Source organism: Magnolia sinica, chromosome 4 (genome assembly GCF_029962835.1).
Source record: "Magnolia sinica isolate HGM2019 chromosome 4, MsV1, whole genome shotgun sequence".
Taxonomy (NCBI): Eukaryota; Viridiplantae; Streptophyta; class Magnoliopsida; order Magnoliales; family Magnoliaceae; genus Magnolia; species Magnolia sinica.
In genome coordinates, this window is record NC_080576.1 from 107,929,085 (window position 1) to 107,947,750 (window position 18,666).

Below are 18,666 nucleotides of genomic sequence, written 5' to 3' on the forward strand. Positions count from 1 at the left end.
TTTTTGGAAGAGATTTGGGGCAATCCAAATTTATCTCCTTAAGAAGAGAATTTCTCATATTGGGGATAAAAGTTACAACCAATTCCTCTTATCTCTCCTCTTGTTTTAAAATTCATTAAAATTCGATTTTTTTTAAAAAAATGGATCATTAATTACATAAATAATTAAACATTTCATACCCTATCATCTATATTTTTTAGGAACATCTTCTCCATCCACAATGACATACATGTTCCACGTGAACCATTCACAAGCATCTTTAAACCCATCATTATTTTTCACAACAATGGCACACTTTATGGTTAATGGTCCACTTGATGTGGTTGGATTGACCAACAGGCCGCACCAGGCTATTCATCATTGGCCTAGAAATAGCCCTTGGTCGGACTTTGAAAAACTAAGCCCCAGCTCATTAAGGATTTTAATACAATTTAAGAATTTTTTAGGGCATCCCCTTCCCTTAATGCATGATGTGTTACTTCATATAAATGGATCTAGTCATCCAAATTGACCAAGATTCAAAAGTCCCTTTAAACTGTGTATTTTATTTTATTTTATTTTTATGAAAACCACTAACAAGTATCTTTAAACTTTATTTTCTGCACAGCCCACTTGATGATTGGATCAGGCCAATAGACACGCCTGGGCCATTTATCTTGGCTTGGGACGAACCATCGAGTAAAGTCTTGGGTTCAAGCCTTTAGTCCTACGTGTCTAGGGCCGCCCGTCCCATTAGCACCTGCACTTCTGGCCACGGCTTTGGTGGATACACGGGTGGATCCCAATGTGGGGCCCAACTTGATGCATCTGCCTTACATCCACACCGTCCATCCGATTTTACAGCTTATTTTAGAGGAGATCCAAAAATGAAGCTGATTAAAATCTTAGGTGGACCACACCACAGGAAACAGTGGTGATTGAATATCCACCATTAAAAAAATTCATGGGGCGACTGGAATGTCTATTTTCCATCCAACCTGTTGATAATGTTATAAAGACTTGGATTAAGGGACCATACAAATATCAGCTTGATCCAGAATTGGCCCACAACAAGTTTGTAATGGTTAATCACCACCACTTTTTCCTATGGTGTGGTCGATTGGAGATTTGGATATGCTTCATTTTTTTGTATCATGCTCTAAAATGAGCTTCCAAAACTGATGAACGGCATGGATGTAAGGGAAATACATCAAGTGAGGCCGCCCCACACTTCTACTTTTGTGGGCGCAAGAAGTTTTCAACGGTAAGAGTTCAATCTCCACTGTACTGTTCCTGCAGTGTGGTCCGAGCTTTGGATCTACTTAATTTTTTGGGCTAATGCTCTAAAATGAGCTAGCAAAATGGATGGATGGATGGCGTGTATAAAACACACATCCATTCAGGAATGGAAGGAAGGGTCCACTGAAATGGCATGGCCTTCTGACCTCAAGATTCAATTGAGATGGGGAAAATGATTTGTGGCCCACAAGAGCTACAGTCCTCACCCTGGCATGGCCCACCACTTGAAAAGTAAACAACTGATGGACGCTTGTCGTTTTGTGTGGCGTCGTTTTTCATGACATTGTCATGTGAGCTCCATATATCCTTAATTCGTCAACGAATGTGGTGGGCCTCACCAAAACCCTTGTTTGAATAAATGAAGGGACGGAAAATCATGTTCCTTTCGTCACATCCAAAGCACCTCCACAAGGAGAGGATGAGAGACTTCAAGGGCCCACCACTAATAAAAGACTAAGATCGGACGAATAGCCGTGCAGGTCTCACCTTCTCTCTCCTTTTTCATGATTATAATGCTGACAAGGCCAGTGAGAGATGTGGGCCCAGATTGACTTGGTAGATAGTGGTGATCGAAATCAAGATATTATCACTTTATCAGAGAGATAAAAAGGTTGATATTCTGGTAGAGTGTGATAAATCATACGCGGCCACTTTTAAATTACATAATCAAAATATAAGTAATTCAAAATAAACAGTTTATATTATGGGTCCCATTTTATACGTAGGATTGACAAAAAATTTGAGCTTATTTGGCTGTCTGCCTATCAGATTGGAGATTGGTGAACATCTATTGGACGGCTGAGGATGGAAACTGTTCATTGGTCCTATTTCATCAAACGAGTGTCCACGAATCAGAGGCTAGGATATTTCAACCAATTGGATTTTGGAGTTGTGAATTAAAGGAAGTGGGTATGACAATCTCGTCGGTTTAATTGGAGTTAATAGATGCCAAGTGTACAACTCCTGATGTGGCCCACCAAAAAATATCTGGACCGTCCAATTAGTGGGCCTCCTCTTGGACTGCATGTTTCGATTTAGTTGGGGACATCAGAACCTTGCAAAAGGTGGATTCCATTAAGAAGATAAATTGGTAGGAAAATCAAGCCGGTACACTCCTTAGGTGGGCCACATCATCCATATCATTGGATGGAAAACGATCTGATCAAGTTGTCACGTGTGACCCACTTGATCAGAGGATCGGATGAATTTTGAAATCGACTTCATGCTGAGTGCACCTTTTGCACGGACCAGATGTCCTGCACATTGACACACTTGCGAAAAAAACGGTGCATGCATGTGGTTGTATCTGATCGTTCATCTATCATAAGATCATGTCCGTCTACGGTCTTTCACTACTACCAAAGTTAGATAAAATATGATGGAATATGCCAATGCTTTTGATTGAAAATGTTCAATGATGCCTCGAAATTTTCAATGGTGTAGATTTTTTTCTTTAAAAAGAGAAAAGGGCCTGGATATAATAAGAAAGATGTCTTTAGTGATGATGCTAATCGTGGGACAGATGATCTGCCACGTGTAAATGGACGCTCTGTTGTACGTTCCTAAATCTGCAAAAGATAGATCATCCGATGACTTTAAGGGAGGAAGGAGCCATTGATGCATGACAAGTGTAGCACATCCAACGGCTCATCCAACAAGGAAGCGAATTTCCTACAGCAGTTGGGAAGCGGATGGGGTGGTGACCCTGGGGGCCTGTTTGGACAGTAGTATTATGTTGTATTAAACGGGAATGCATTAGTAATCTCACTTTGAAATTCAGAATATTAAGCCCCGAAGGAATATTAGATGAGATTAAAATTAACTTGGTAAACTTTGGAAAGTGTGAGATGAAATTACTAATCCTATGAATGATGAATTTTTACTTCATCTAGGCTCAATCCAAACGCAATTTGAAAGTAGGTAATGGGATTTATTCTTTAATGTATACATTTCAAGCATAGTATTAGAAAATATGGGATAAACTTAATTTGGGGACAATACCTTACATATGCATTTACTGTAACTTTTACAATTCCATCCACCTTAATCCCAACGGACAACATACCCTAATATCACCCAACTAGGTGCTGCTGTGCATTGATCCCACATTGCTCATTCTTTTTGTAGGCTTATTTTCTGACTAGAAGGCCAAACATGAAGAAAATTCAAAGCTCAAGTGGATCACAACATGGGAAACAAGAGGAATAGTAATACCATGGGTGAAATATGCCAAGGGGTTCGTTGACACTATAGATTTGGGGGGATTTGAGAGGATTTCAAATCCATTGGGTTGTTTGGCATCATGAGGTAACTGAGGTTTAAAGGGGTTTCAAATCCCCCTCATGGGGGGTTTGAAATCCAAGGTATTACATCTAAAATCAATCTCATAATTAAATGTGTAACATGTGTATCACTAGACTATTAATTTATTAAACACATGACCCACTAATGATATCTTAAAATAATTAGATTATTAATTGCATTACTATAAATACTTTAATATGATAATCAACACCGTACAAACATTGTACATGTATATCAGCAATTAAGAATCGTTAGTTAGTCACTTGGATATGATCTTATGCTTGTAGCCCATCTAAGACTTTGGAATTTCATTATTTTTTGACAAAGTATATATTTCAGCAAGCTTATTACAACTATTGTATCAAAAATTACTGAAGTTCATTACTTAGAGATATTAAGGTTGATTTAGTAATTATATCCAAACCCCTACAAATATACTACAAATAGCTACTTTTGGATTAAAGTTATTTTCAATCTAAGATACCAAACACAAGAAGAGGGTTTCAAATCCATGCACCCAGACAGGACCTTAAAGCTTATTATAATATTTCTTTGGCATCAACTTATCGATGAGGTCACATAAAAGCCCATTGCATATGTGGGTCCTACCAATGTTTGTGTTTTATACATTAAATTCATTCATTTTGGTTAATTATTTTAAGGCATGAGCCAAAAATGATATAAATCTCAATCTCAAGTAGACCACACCGTAGGAAAATAGTGGTGATTTCTTAGGGCCCATTGCAGTATTACTATTCATCCAACCTATTGATTAGGTCCCGTAGACTTAGACTTTGTGAAAAACAAATATCAGCTTCATCCAAAGCTTTGGAGGCTCTAAAGAAGTTTTAATAGCGGCCATTAAATTGATGCGGCCTAGCAACGAACCTGACCGATTCATAACGCAACCCCCAACCAACGATGGAGCACCTCCTCCGGTAAATGAAGAAAGAAGGTTTGATACTCTGGCAGAGTGTAATGCCTGATGCGCAAGCACTCATTAATTACTTTTAAATTGCATACTTGGCATAAACAAACTCAACCTAAACCGTCTGCTTTAGGATTTGCGAGTTCAGTTATAATATAAATTAAACTAACACTTTTTGTTATTATTATCTAGGCATAAGATTTGTGGATATTTATTGGACAGTTAAAATTGGTAAATAAAAATAAAAATCAATGGTATTATTTCAACAAACAACTGTCCGGGCATCAGAGGTTTGGATTGTTCGATTATTTGCATGGTAACTTGAAGACACTGAGTTCCACAATTTAGTCGTTTTAAATGGGGTTTGCATGCCACGTGTACCATTTATAAGTGCCCCACTATCAAGTCTCATATTTAGCCGGAGTATCAAATAACTCTCAGAAATCCACGCAGAGTCCTATGTTGGTTTTGGCTAACTTAAATAAATAAATAAATGTCAGGGACTCATCCTCCTCACATGTGGCACTGATGTACAGCTATCCGTGCCATTCCGATTACTGGTCCCATGGTGGAAAGGACATATCTATAAAACTACATTGATCAAGAAATCTGAACCATACGATTAATTGCTATGGATAGTTGAGGGAAAATTAGTGAGCGGTCCAAATTAATCTAACCATACGATTAATCTTAACCATACGAATCTAGACACACTAACTTCGTGGTTTTGATCCGACGCGGGTTGGCTACTGTCCAACGCGAACTAGCTAGCTGGTATTAAAGCTCTGTGCACCCCACCATGATGTATGTGTTTTATCCACTCCGTCCATTCATTTTCTAGCCCATTTTATGGCATGAATTAAAAATTGAGTCGGATCAAAATCTCAGGTGGACGGCACCACTTTAAAAAAGTTTTGATTGGACGTTCACTATTAAAACTTCCTAGGGCTCACTTTAATATTTATTTGCTACCCAACCCGTTGGTAAGCTCAAACCGACTGGATAAAGGAAAATAAATAAATAAATATCAGCATGATCCAAAGCTTCTGTGGGCATTAAGAAGTGTTCAACGGTAAGTGTTTGATCCCCACTGTTTTCTATGGTGTGGTTTACTTGACATTTGGATCTGCCTCATTTTTTTTTCTCGTACCCTTAAATGATCTGGAAAATGAATGAACGGCGTGGATAAAACACATACATTATGGTGGGCCCCACAGACCTTCGACATCAGCTAGCTGGCTGGTGGTGGGGTCACTGGCCAAACCGCGTCCCTTTGGATCTGCTGGATTTATGCGGTGTATATCCATAGTTTGAATTGCTATGGTAGCTTGAGCAATTCAAGTGGTCCCCAGTCGAATGGTCCATCATTCTCTTATTCGGACCCACCTGGATCCAGACTCAATCTTAGGAGGGAACGGATTGGCTACTCCCCTGCCACCTGTCAATGGCTGATGGTCGGTGCTATGTGGGCCCCACCATGATGTATGTGTTTCATCCACGCCGTCCATCTATTTTCCTAGTCCATTTTATGCTACGATACAAAAAATGATATATGTCCCAATCTCAAGTGGACCACATTACAGGAAGCGTGTACTGAATGAAGGTAGACTATTAAAAACCTTTTGGGGGCCATTAAAGTTTTGGATTAAGCTTATATTTGTTTTTTCCCTTCATATGGATCTGTATGACCTAATCAACGTATTGGATTTCAAATAAACAGTACATTGTGACTTAGGAGGATTTTAATGGTGGATATCCAATCACTAATTTTTTTTTCCTGTGGTGTGATCCACTTGAGAGTTATATCCATCTATTTTTTGGTGTTACGCATTAAATGATCTTTAAAAATAGATTAACGGCATCGATGAAATACATACATCATGGTAGGGCCCACAGCACCGAAAATCAGCCACGGGACTGGTGGCAGGGGGAATAGCCAATCCGTTTCCATCTTAGGAGTATCTTTAGTATTTCAACGAGGTGATGTTTTCAAGTCACTTTCAATGACATGACATGCCATCTTTCTCGAGGAATTAACTGTGCGGTTTTGATGCGTCAGAACATGGACACGATCACAAGCCGTCCATTTACATATATAGGCCCCTCTTTTTCTAGCGTCTAAACCATTGATCCGAAGTAGTCCACAATCAAATGGTGTTATTTGTAATCTCTCTCTGTGAGAGCACATAGATCGAATGGACAAGATTATAGAAGGCTGAGACTATTGGGTCATACTCGTCATATCACATCAACGGTATGGATCAGCAAACCATGAGCACCAATTATCCAAAACTGATGAACGAGTATGCTGTCCACCTTCTGATGCACAAGGACCGTATAATTCCTTCGGTCCTTCCTCTGCCTTGAGTCCTCGAAGAAGGGGAACGGGACTAATCCTATGCCCACCTGTTTTACGCAGCCCAGGCTCTTCGGGGCCCACCATGTTGTGTACTTAAAGTCCTCTCAGTCCATCAGGTTTTAACCTCGATTATAGGCTCCGGTGCAAAAATAAAGCCAGATCCATAACTGAGATGGGTCACACCAAGTGGTAAAATAGGGATGGATGGCAAGCATAGGTCTATGTGTGGCCCACCATGGTGTAGATCTTTCATTAAGGTTAATCTTTTGTAAAACAGACATCTTAAATGTTTCTCATCTGAGGGAATAGATCATGGTGAGGTCCACATATGAAGAGGCTTACATGATACTTCCTGAGATATCGCTGGGGCTCGGCAGTCTACTGGGGCATTTTCAATGGTTAATTGCATTTGGTGCCGTGAACGTCGGAGACGTGGGAACTAGGTGGGATGGAATTGCATTTAATCACACTGGATTTCTGAAGAATTTGAAATCCACTGCATGTGTGGTATCTGACATGTTATATATGTGTACAAGTGAATGATATCAGTTATGAATTTGGTTCATTGATTAAATTTTCATGGTCCATCAAACATGATTTTGCTTAATCCCATGTTTTCTTGTAGTAAAATTTTTAATCCCAAACATGGGATTAGATTACCATGTTATTTTAGACATGCAATCATTGTGCAATAATGATATTAATCCCATCTAATACCATTCAATACTAAGGACCAAACACACCCTAAACTCTATACCCTAAACCTCCCAATAGATGTTGGGTAGAGAAAAGAAAGTCACCAACCAAAATATTTCAACCATATAATTATTGGACGTGGATTGCTACTGACGGCATCAATAGTGAGCTGGCTACCCACAGTGATCTGTTGGTCCATCATGATACACGTATTCTGTAGATGCTTTTCATTCATTTTTTTTCAATACTTTTCCAAATCTCATATGGACAACACCACAGGAAAGAGTGGTGTGATTGGATACTCACCATTAAAAACTTCTTAGAAGCTCCAAAAGTTTTAGATTAGGTGTACATGACTTAATCAAAGGCGGGATGACAAATAAAGAAGTTTTTAATGGTGGCCATTCAATTGCCATTGTTTTCTTGTGGTGTAGTTCACTCGAGATTTGGATATCTCCCATTTTTAAGCTCATGCCCTGTAATTATATCAAAAAATTGATAAAAAGCTTCGATGAAACAAACTGTCAGTAGCCACCTTCCTACGGAGGCTGTCAGTACGCAATCCCCTTAATGATTCCTTTTACATTAGGAAGAAAACAAAAGGTCAAATGATCAAATAAATGGCTAAAATATTAATTTAATAAACTTTTCCAAAAAACGAAAAATCCCACCCTTCGAGAGTCATAGCCTTGATGCAAATGATTTGAATCACTACAAAAAACTCATGTCCAAAAAATCATTGTAAATATCATATGCGGGGATTATTCTAGCAAATCTATCCTAATAAAAAAATAGTACATGGCGGTTAGAGTGAGGGAGCACACGGAATGCATCTAAATTGAATGGATGACGACTTAGCCAAAATCCATGTTGGTCTAATCCTTAGTTGCAAGGTTCTTCTAATTGTGCACTACTCTCATTCTAAGTCCTCTTTCCTTTTACACCCAGATCCATAGCTCAAGTGGTAGACTAAGTGAAAGATACCTCGTTTCAACGCTGAGGTCTTAGTATCGATTCCCTAGTGAGGGTGGCTAACAGTGTTGTGTGAACTGACTGTGAGTGTACTAACAAGCTAACAAAGCAAAAAAAAGAAAAAGAAAAAAAAAGAAGTCCTCTTTCCATTTACACTAGAATTTATTGCCGCTTCTTTCCTCTCATTATGTACACATCTTTGGTACAAACAAGCTTTTTTCGGACCATATCAGGTGCCTAAAGGCTGGCTAGCCTTGCTTTTTAGTTGATGGATCAACCCAAATGTAAACTACTGAAAGGCTGCCATGTGATTTTTTATACAAGGTATGTCCTCTAGTGGGACCACATGTGATGTATGAGACTTGTTTCCTCTTCTCTATCTCCTTGTAGGAACTGCCTGAGCATTTTAATCTCATGAGATTATTTGAGATTTTGTATGAATGCGATGGTTGATACGCCAAAGCGCACATGACAGACTAGCATATGCAACTTGAAATCAACCATCGAGATTTGAGATCCATGGTAGATAACTATTATTCCATATTCAACTATCCATTAAATGTAAACCAATCTTCATATTAATAAGAACTTAATGAAGTTTTTGGTTTATGATCTATTTGAATAGGGAGCCATGAATTGGACAAAATATGGAGCACCGGAGTATTAAGTATAACACCCAACCAAAGTATCAAAGCCTTTTACTTTAATGAAATATTCTTAAAAAATAAGTATATTTTACTCTTATCATTACTTAAGATCAAGTGTTAGAATGTATGCTGTTTTAGTTTAATAAATTATAGAGTTTTTTTTTCATTAATATTTTATCTACTACTATTTATTATTATTGTGTGTATATGAAACGAATATGATTGGACGGATTCATTGAGGAGCTTCATTGAGGTCTTCATTGATCTAAAATACCATCATGGATAGATAAGTTGGAATGGCTCAATTCAAGGATCGCTATACACTGGGTGATTGTTGTGTCTTATGATGAGCCTCTATTATGGGGCATTGTTTGTGTACATATGTAAGTGCACACGTGTGTATATATTAATTAGATTTGGAAGGTCAAATTAGATTTAACTATTTTAGTATCAATATCCATGGTAGAGATTCATTGTCACAGTGTGTATTGTGAGTTTCCATGCTTGTTTCACTTATTCTCATTCACGAAAGGACATAGGGTCTTAAAAGGGATTTAATTGATTGCTTTGATTTATTAATATATAAGAATTTTAGGGTAAATCATGCTATATTGGATGATCGGTCATGTTCTCAAGTGGGGTTATGATTCTTAATGATATATTAAAAATCGAAATACTTGAGTACCATGGCCGGCTAAATCAATTTTGATTAAATAATTGATTTTAAAATCATCACGTAAAAAGGTACGAGTATGATAACATAAGACATGATAATTACATATATTCAGATCGTGTAAACGTGAAAACATTCAAATTAAAATATAATCGATTAATAAAATTTTTTTATAGTTAAGTATATTGTGAGTATTGTTTAGAGTTTAACTTACAAGCATTATTATGAATACTACCTTTATAACAAATAAAGCTAGGTGATAAAGATTTACAAGCTTATAAATACATTCCTAAAATTTCATACCATGAAAAAGCTCAACATCCTCCAAAAGTCTCCTTAACCCTAAGGACAAACCCTTCTATTGCTAATTCTAGAGAAGAGAGAGAGAGAGAGATACAGAGAGAGAGAGAGAGTAAATGGCCCAACCATTAATTTATTCAACATATATTTTAATATAGTAAATAGATCACTTTTCTATCATAAATATTCATTGATGATCTTAACCGTGGTTTGGCACCATGGATTTGGGTGTATTTGAAATCTCCCTAAATTGTTTGGCACCATAAAGTACCTAAGGTAGGTTTCAAATCCCTCCGATGAGGGACTTTAAAATGCAAGGTGAGAGCTTGGATTAAATCTACAATCCTTTCAAGAGTTGCATGCGTAACAAGAGTGTCACCGTATTATTATTATATTGGGCACACGACCCACTAATGATATTCCAAATCAATTAGATTATCAATTGCATCACTATAATTACTTGAATATGTTGACCAACATATTTCAAATATTGTCCTCATAAATCAATTATTAAAAATTGTTGGTTCATCACTTAGACATGATATTGTACTTAGGGTCCATCCGAGACTTGAAATTTCATCATTTTCAAGCAAAGCATATATTTCAGTGGATTTATTACAACCATTGTATCAAACATTACATACATCACTAATTAAATATATTAAAGTTGATTTAATAATTAAATTTAAATTCCTATAAATATACCATGCATAGTTACTTTTGGATTAAAGTTGATTTCCAATCTAACTGCGCAACAATGGGAGGATTTCAAATCCATGCTCCCAGACAGGCCTTGGCCTTTTGTTTTTCAACTCAAATGATATTGATCACAAATTTTCTTTCAAATGTTTTAAATTTATCTACCGATAGTGATGATCATAGTCGCCCATTCAGCATGTCTCTTGGGGGTTCCAGATTGCTTTATTTTTTACAAAATGAACGGTTTTGATCGTCCAAACACTCAGCATCTGGGCCTTGCGGCGGCGACAAACGGTAGATGTTGGATGCATTGAAAAGAAGGCCCAATTAAGGAGCCTTGTACAATGCTTGTAGAGAAAAATTTAAATACTCTGGTAGAAAATGATGGAACATACACCTGCATCTACAAATTTTATTTAAAAATTGCATACGTGGTATACAATTATCTAGATTAAAATGCTCCCATTACGATAAAAGCTAACCAAAAAACAATCTCATTTGATGATCTGATCATCGGATTGGTGGATATTTATTGAACGGTTAAAATGAAAATGAAATCCAAAACAGTATACACGAATGAGAGGAATTACTGTATATTACTAAATTTGATCCGTTTGGATAGCGTATATTTACAGTCTTGGAGTGCCTGTGTATCAAGTGTCATACTCTGTCAGAGTATTAAATAACTCTCCTTAATTTAATGTTCCTTCCCAGGTGACACGGATGGTTACGTGGAGGAACTGTTTACTTGGACGGATATGCAGGGATTTTGCATGGTTTAAGATTGTGACACGTGGACGGTGGATAGAGCCGGTCTCTCTCCTCCCCTGCCTATAAATGCAGGTATGGACGCAAACGTATTACTAGCTGAAGAACGGTGATTGTAGTCTTTAAAGCTTCGCCTCTCCTTCTATTCATTTACTGCATTTTTCTTTCATTTCCTGCAAAAAATGTCTTGCTGTGGTGGAAACTGCGGGTGTGGATCTGCCTGCAAGTGCGGCTCTGGTTGTGGAGGGTACAAAATCTACCATAGGCCCTTTTATTTTTTGTATTTTAAAATTTGGGAAATTATATTTTATGTTCTTTTTTCGTAATTTTCATGATATGGATTGATGAGATTATTGGGTTTTCAGAAAAAAATTTATATGTTCTGGATTTTATTTTTATTTTTTTATTTGAAATTTTTAGGATGTTGGTCGATGATTTTTCTTCTTCTTTCATTTTTTCTTGTGTTGGATGGCGTTGCATGTGATTTTAGCAAGTGGGTCCTTTTCATGGATGGCCATGGTTAAAATTTCATCCAAAACAGATATCTGTGCTTCAAATGGACCATTAGAAAGAAAGGGATGGCTAGGATTGTCTTATTAGCATGGTCTTTGAACCATGGCCCATCTGAAACAGCGGCCACTAGTAATTAGATGGACGGTCCTGATCCACTTTCTACCGTTCCACCTGTACGGTGGATTTTGGTGGGTCTAGCATTAAGAAATGCTCCTTGGGTAAAATTAGTTTATTTTGGTTGTGTTTTCTGGGATGAGATTTCAGGTGGGGGGTTTTTTTTTTTTTTCTTCTTCTATATTGAAATATGAATTTTGGTTATTTTGGGTAAAACTAGAAAAGCTATTTTTATGGAATTTATTTTCTTGTTGTAATATATTGAATTTTGATGTACACGTTATGGATTTTAGCTTTTCTTAGTTTAATTATTTTAAGTCTGAAAAATCTTGCATGGAATTTAAGCGTTGGGTTTCCTTTTTCTTTGATTTTTTAAAGATGTGTTTTTGTTCCCTTCTTAAGAGATTAGATATTTATATTTACACCCACCTGATTGATTTGTGTACACGCATTTTCTATGTTGGGAACTGAAACAATATAAAAGTATAGTATGTCAATTCCCAAAATGGTAAGTAGGTGTGTGCAAATCAGAAGGGTGGGTCTAAAAATTTCTATATTTTTCCTAACATTTTGTATTTTTATTTTTAAAATTTTGGCAGATGCAAGATGTATCCTGATTTCTCTTTCTCTGGAGAAACCACCACCACTGAAACTATGATTGTTGGGGTCGCTCCTCAGAAGGGGTCTCTCTCTCTCTCTCTCTCTCCAATAGAATAACAAAAGGAAAATTGTCATTTCCACCCCCAGAAATTGATAATTTCACTCCAAAATGGAGGAGTATTCATCTTCATTTTTTAAAGAAAGGGTAGTGTGCACTGTGAAGAGAAAAGAAGAAGAAGGAATTGACATTTCCACCCCCACAAATAGATAGTTCCATCCCATTAAGGATAGTACGTTCAGATTGCATGGAAAATGAGGGCCGTCAATGGGTCGGGTATTGGACCCTTGCCCTGAGCTTGCAGGGTTCGGGTCTTGCCAGGTCTAGTTACCCTCTTTGGATCCAGGTTTCTAGTTGGTTCTGGTCAAATAAGAGCAGTTTTTTGGTGGGCCAGTTGATGGATGGCTTTAAATCATACATGCATGTGCCACTTTGACACGTGCCATATCTTGCAAATGGCCTCCCTTGTCATCAATGAAATTTGCTTAACCCGAAATGGACCCGACTTGATCTGACCTAATCCATCTTGTCGGATCCAGTTCATAGACCCGATTCCGAGATGCAAACCGACTCTAAAGTCGGGTCGGGTCCGTGGGACAGTAGTACACACTGACAACCCTACCAGGTAAAAATAAATAAATCTATTTCATGGGTGGGAACTCTTGCTTCTTATTTCATTGATCTTATGGAATGCATTGATATTTGCAGATACTTTGAAGGGTCTGAGATGAATGCTGGATCCGAGAATGAAGGCTGCAAATGCGGATCTAACTGCACCTGTGACCCATGCACCTGCAAATGAGAGGCTCAACTGTTTGAAATAATCTCATACGGGTCTGTTATGGTAGTGTCTTAGGACTTCAAAATGTTAACTTGAGAATAAGTGGGCTATGGCTCTCGTGATGCAAGCACAGCCTTTAGTTTTGTCGACCATGTCTCTCAATCCTCATCACTGGAGTTGTTGTTTGTCCTGTCTGTTTCTTGTATGAAATATCAGTATTATCAGCTTTTGTGTCTTGCGATGGATGTGGTTGGTTTGCATTTATTTTCTTGGGTTTGATTGTTGGTGCCCAATATTCCGACGCAATTTGGACGGCTCCCCTTAACCCAAAGCTTAATGGGGCCCACCGTGATGTTTGTGTTATAACTACTCCATCCATCCTTCTCGGGGCGTGGATTGGCAACTACCCCTGCCTGTACCAAGCTCGGCATAGGCTAGGTCTATGAGGGGCCCACTGTGATATATGGTTATCATAGACACCGTCTATCCATTTTCCCATATCATTTTAGGGTATAAGCCCAAAAATAGGTAGATCCAAGGCTCGAGTGGACCACATGGTGAGGATTAAATGCCTACAGTTGAAAATTTTGTTGGGGGCCACATAAGTTTTGGATTGAGAAGTTTTGGATTGGGCTGATATTTGAGGTTGGATGACAAATAAACATCATGGTGAGCCCTAGCAAGATTTTAACTGTGGTGTGGCGTGGTCCACTTTAGACTTGGATCTCTGTTTCATTTTTGGGCTTCTATCTTAAAATGATATTAAAAATAAAATAAAAATGGATGGATAGTGTAGAGTGTAAGAAAGTGTTTCTCCTTTAAGTGGGGCTATCTTGATGTTTGTAGGAAATCCGTTGTAGGATTCTCAGAAAAGCAAATCCAAAACATAAGGACACCGGGCATAACGATGGAAAAGTGCACAAGAAAATGACCACTGTTGAAACCTTTCAACTCTCTACCATGATGTTTATGTATCAGACAAACACTTCATATGATCATATCCATGACCTATTGAGATTAAGTGAGTCCAAAAGGTAATTTCCATTGAGAACTTTTGTAGCCCAACGAACCTTCAATTCCCACATTTTGTTGTCGCATGGTTCACCCAAGTTTTGGATCTGCCTATTTTTGAGCCTATGTCCTAACATGAGCTAGAAAAGAAAACGGAGGGTGTGGACTTCTCACAAACATTAGAGTGATTTGGCTAATTTTTTGAGCTCATGTCCTAACATGATTCGGTAAAGGGGATGGACGGTGTGGATTTTTGTTTCTCAGAAAGAGTAATCAAACTAAAATGCTTGATCCTATCTCTATTGGGTAGGCAGGTCAAGCTTAGACTTGTAAGTAAAAGAGTGAAATTGTCACGATCCAAAATTCAAGCACCGATTGCGCTTCCCACGCCCAAGTTTCATATTGCGACTTCTATGCTAAGTGTTCTTCATCTAATAAACTGTAGTTTATTAAGAGGTCATAACTATGTTTAAGTTATCTACTCTAAGTTCTATTTACAAACATTCACACACCTCAAATCAAACTAGATAAATTCATAAATTTTCAATTAAAATGTCTATTAGCCTACCCAGTTGGTGCCTTAATTTGATGTAATAATCATCAACTATTTAACAATAATTTAAAACCATGTTCAAGAGCATCACACGCAGTTACAACCCAATATCATATCTCTAATTAAACAAATAGTTATAAACATAACTAAAACCTAGAAATAAACATGTTCAAATTAATAAATTAAAATTAATCCAATGTATCTAATTCTTCTTCCGTTAAATATAGCCATGTATTCCGTGGGTTATCCATAAGTTTAGCCAGGTCCGCCTGCTCTTGCACAGTAGGCGTAACATCTATTACATATGTACAACTTTTCCATTAATAAAATTTAAGCTTGCTAGGCCTAGTAAGAAATTCCAACATGACTCATCCAATTAAAATTAATATCAAACAAAAAACATCAATCAAAATGAATAAACAATAAATAATTAAAATGTAAGAGTGCTTCACGTGGGGATAAACATCCACTTACTTGAGTTGGAATTTTGTCAACCCGCATCCTTTGCTTGTGAAGGCATCTACTAATTGATAAGCATGGGCAACGCTTGTATTTGCCACTTAGGAAGGCATCTACCTGTTAGTAAGCATGGGCTAGGCCCGCATTTAAAAGCATGGCTACTAGGAACAAATTTTCATCCGGGTGGTCCTCATGGACGATTGGCATGGATCATGTACTCGACATGCTAGGGTTCAACAATTAAACCTTAAAATAGATCATTCAACATATAATAAGGAAGCTTACAGCAATAACAAATTATAAACAGTTATATATTTAACAAATGTAAACACGAACAAATATCAAATCATTCTAAATCACTTGTACAGATATCAAACAATCAACATAGCAAACACTACATTAATTTTAATGGAGGAAAAACAAGTTGGGATCACTCACTTAGAAATTTTGGTGATATTGATTCCGTTTGAATAAAAGTCAATAAAACCAAAGTATTTCCTAAAACTAGAGCTGGGCAGAATTCGACTCAATTTGGCAAATCCGACTCGATCTGGTGGATCCGACCCGATCAGAAGGCCTGGATTGGTGCGGATCGAGTTGGACCACTCAGATCCGATCATACATCAGATCGAGTTCAGATCAGTGGTCAATCCGGACCGATCCAATCCGATCCGAATGGATTCGATTCGATCTGATCTGACCCGATCTGCACAATGTTCATTCAACACTATTTACTATAATGTTGTCCACTTGAGATTGGGATATACCTCATTTTTGGTTTAATACCATAAAATGATCTAGAAAAATAGATGGATGGCATGGATGAAATAAAGACATCATGGTGGAGTCCACAGAGCACCGACTATGAGCCATTGGCTGGTGGTATGGGGAGTAGTCAATCCCTCCTCTGTGCTCAAGGCTCGAGGTGCATCAAGCACCGAGCTTTGACACAGAGCCAGGGAAAAAGTTTTATGCCGTCCAGCTCATGGGAACTTCCTGTGAGGTCCAGTTGTGTGGGCCCCATCGTGATGCGTGTCGAACATCAACACTGTGCATTTGATGGGTCCCCTTTAAACTATGGGATATCCCAAAAATCAACCGTATACGGAACTCAAGTGGGCCATACCATCTAAAATCATGGGAAGACATTCCTAAAACATATAAAAGCACTTGGTTGGGCCCACTTAAAATTTGGATGCATCTGAAACTTGGTTTGACCCCTCATCCAAGTGGGACAAACATAATGGATGGTATGGATTCGTGAACCACACCTTGGTGGGCTCAAAAAATGATCATGAATGTTTTAATGGGAGAGTAACCGTAACCCCTCTCAACATTTGTACGTAAGTAGACTGGCAGGTGTACCATGCACCAGGCCAGCTGGTGTATTGACGTAAGCAAGTTTTGTAGGTCCCATCATGAGGTATGTGTTATATCCAAACCGTCCATCTATTTGGCGGGTTCGTCTTAAGGCTTGAGCCGAAAAATAAGATAGATTTAAAGATCAACTGAACCACACTGCAAAAAGCAGTGGGGGTTGAACGTCTACTATTGAAACAGAGAATTCGATCCGAACTGTACCCAACCCGATCCGATTCGGTTTCCCTGATTAAGTCAGACTTGGTTCGAGTCAGGCCAGCAGTGCGATGGATCGGATCGAGTCAAAGGACCTGTACTCGGTCCCAGATCGGATAGAGTTCGGTCAGGGCTTTGAAGGTTTCGGATCGAATCGAGTTGGACCGAATCCGGTCCGGCTCAACTCGATGCCCACCTCTACTTAAAACAATATACATTTATAATTATTTTCCAATTTAGATGAATTTACATGGTGGGGCCCACTCTTAATTGATCAATTTATATATTGGGGTCTATAACATTGTCCAATCATATTCTTTTAGATGTAACCCTTAAGACAATGTATTAAGATATGAAATGAACTTCAAATCTAATCCTTAATAGTGGGCATTAAGACCTCAAGTAGGATCCGCTTGATCAATTAAAGTGGCCATCCATCATCCCAACAACATTCCAATTGTCTCTCAAAATTGGAATCAAACAAACTGTTTCACCTCCCGTCGATTAGACCGACCGCATTATTGGTCGAACCGACAATCTGTCTTTGCATATTGGTTAGATTCAAACTGACCATTGGCCCTCTCATGATTGATTAGGAGAGAGGTCCATTAATTAACTTGATCTAAAACCTCTATAGCTCACATTATTGATAATTACATAATTTATTTAAGATTACCATGTGACCGGTGTGGCCCATCTGATAGTTAGATCGATTTGATATTCGGCATCCCAACATATTTCAACCTCAAAAACCAGATGATTCGTGTAGATCTAGTCCCACACATCAAGGTGGCCCCGCATTATTCTCTACACCAATTCATAAAAGCACAGAGAATATTATCTCATCACTATTTATACCAAATATGTCAATGCAATGAACATACGACTTGTTGAAATCGTTCATTTCATTGCATAAATCTAATGGAAATAATCTAAATTACATAAGAAATAATAAAGGAGAAAAATCATAACACCAACTCGAGCTTAGCATGGGTCTCTCTCTCATTGTTTCTAGGATTTTTACTCTGTTTTTGAAGAGATTTGGGGAATCCAAATTTATCTCCTTAAGAAGAGAATTTCTCATATTGGAGATAAAAGTTACAACCAATTCCTCTTATCTCTCCTCTTGTTTTAAAATTCATTAAAATTCAATTTTTTTTAATGGATCATTAATTACATAAATAATTAAACATTTCATACCCTATCATCTCCTCCATCCACAATGACATACATGTTCCACGTGAACCATTCACAAGCATCTTTAAACCCATCATTATTTTTCACAACAATGGCACACCTTATGGTTAATGGTCCACTTGATGTGGTTGGATTGACCAACAGGCCGCACCAGGCTATTCATCATTGGCCTAGAAATGGC

General features: G+C 37.9%; 1 protein-coding gene across 1 annotated transcript; it reads left to right on the forward strand.

The window, feature by feature from the left end:
* Positions 1 to 11,708: 11,708 nt before the first annotated feature.
* Positions 11,709 to 13,803, forward strand: LOC131243714 (metallothionein-like protein type 2). Its single transcript, XM_058243237.1, has 3 exons — positions 11,709 to 11,871; positions 12,851 to 12,934; positions 13,618 to 13,803. Exons 1-3 carry the CDS (start codon positions 11,807 to 11,809, stop codon positions 13,709 to 13,711), a joined length of 243 nt encoding a protein of 80 aa, XP_058099220.1. The 5' UTR covers positions 11,709 to 11,806; the 3' UTR covers positions 13,712 to 13,803.
* The last annotated feature ends 4,863 nt before the right edge of the window (positions 13,804 to 18,666 follow it).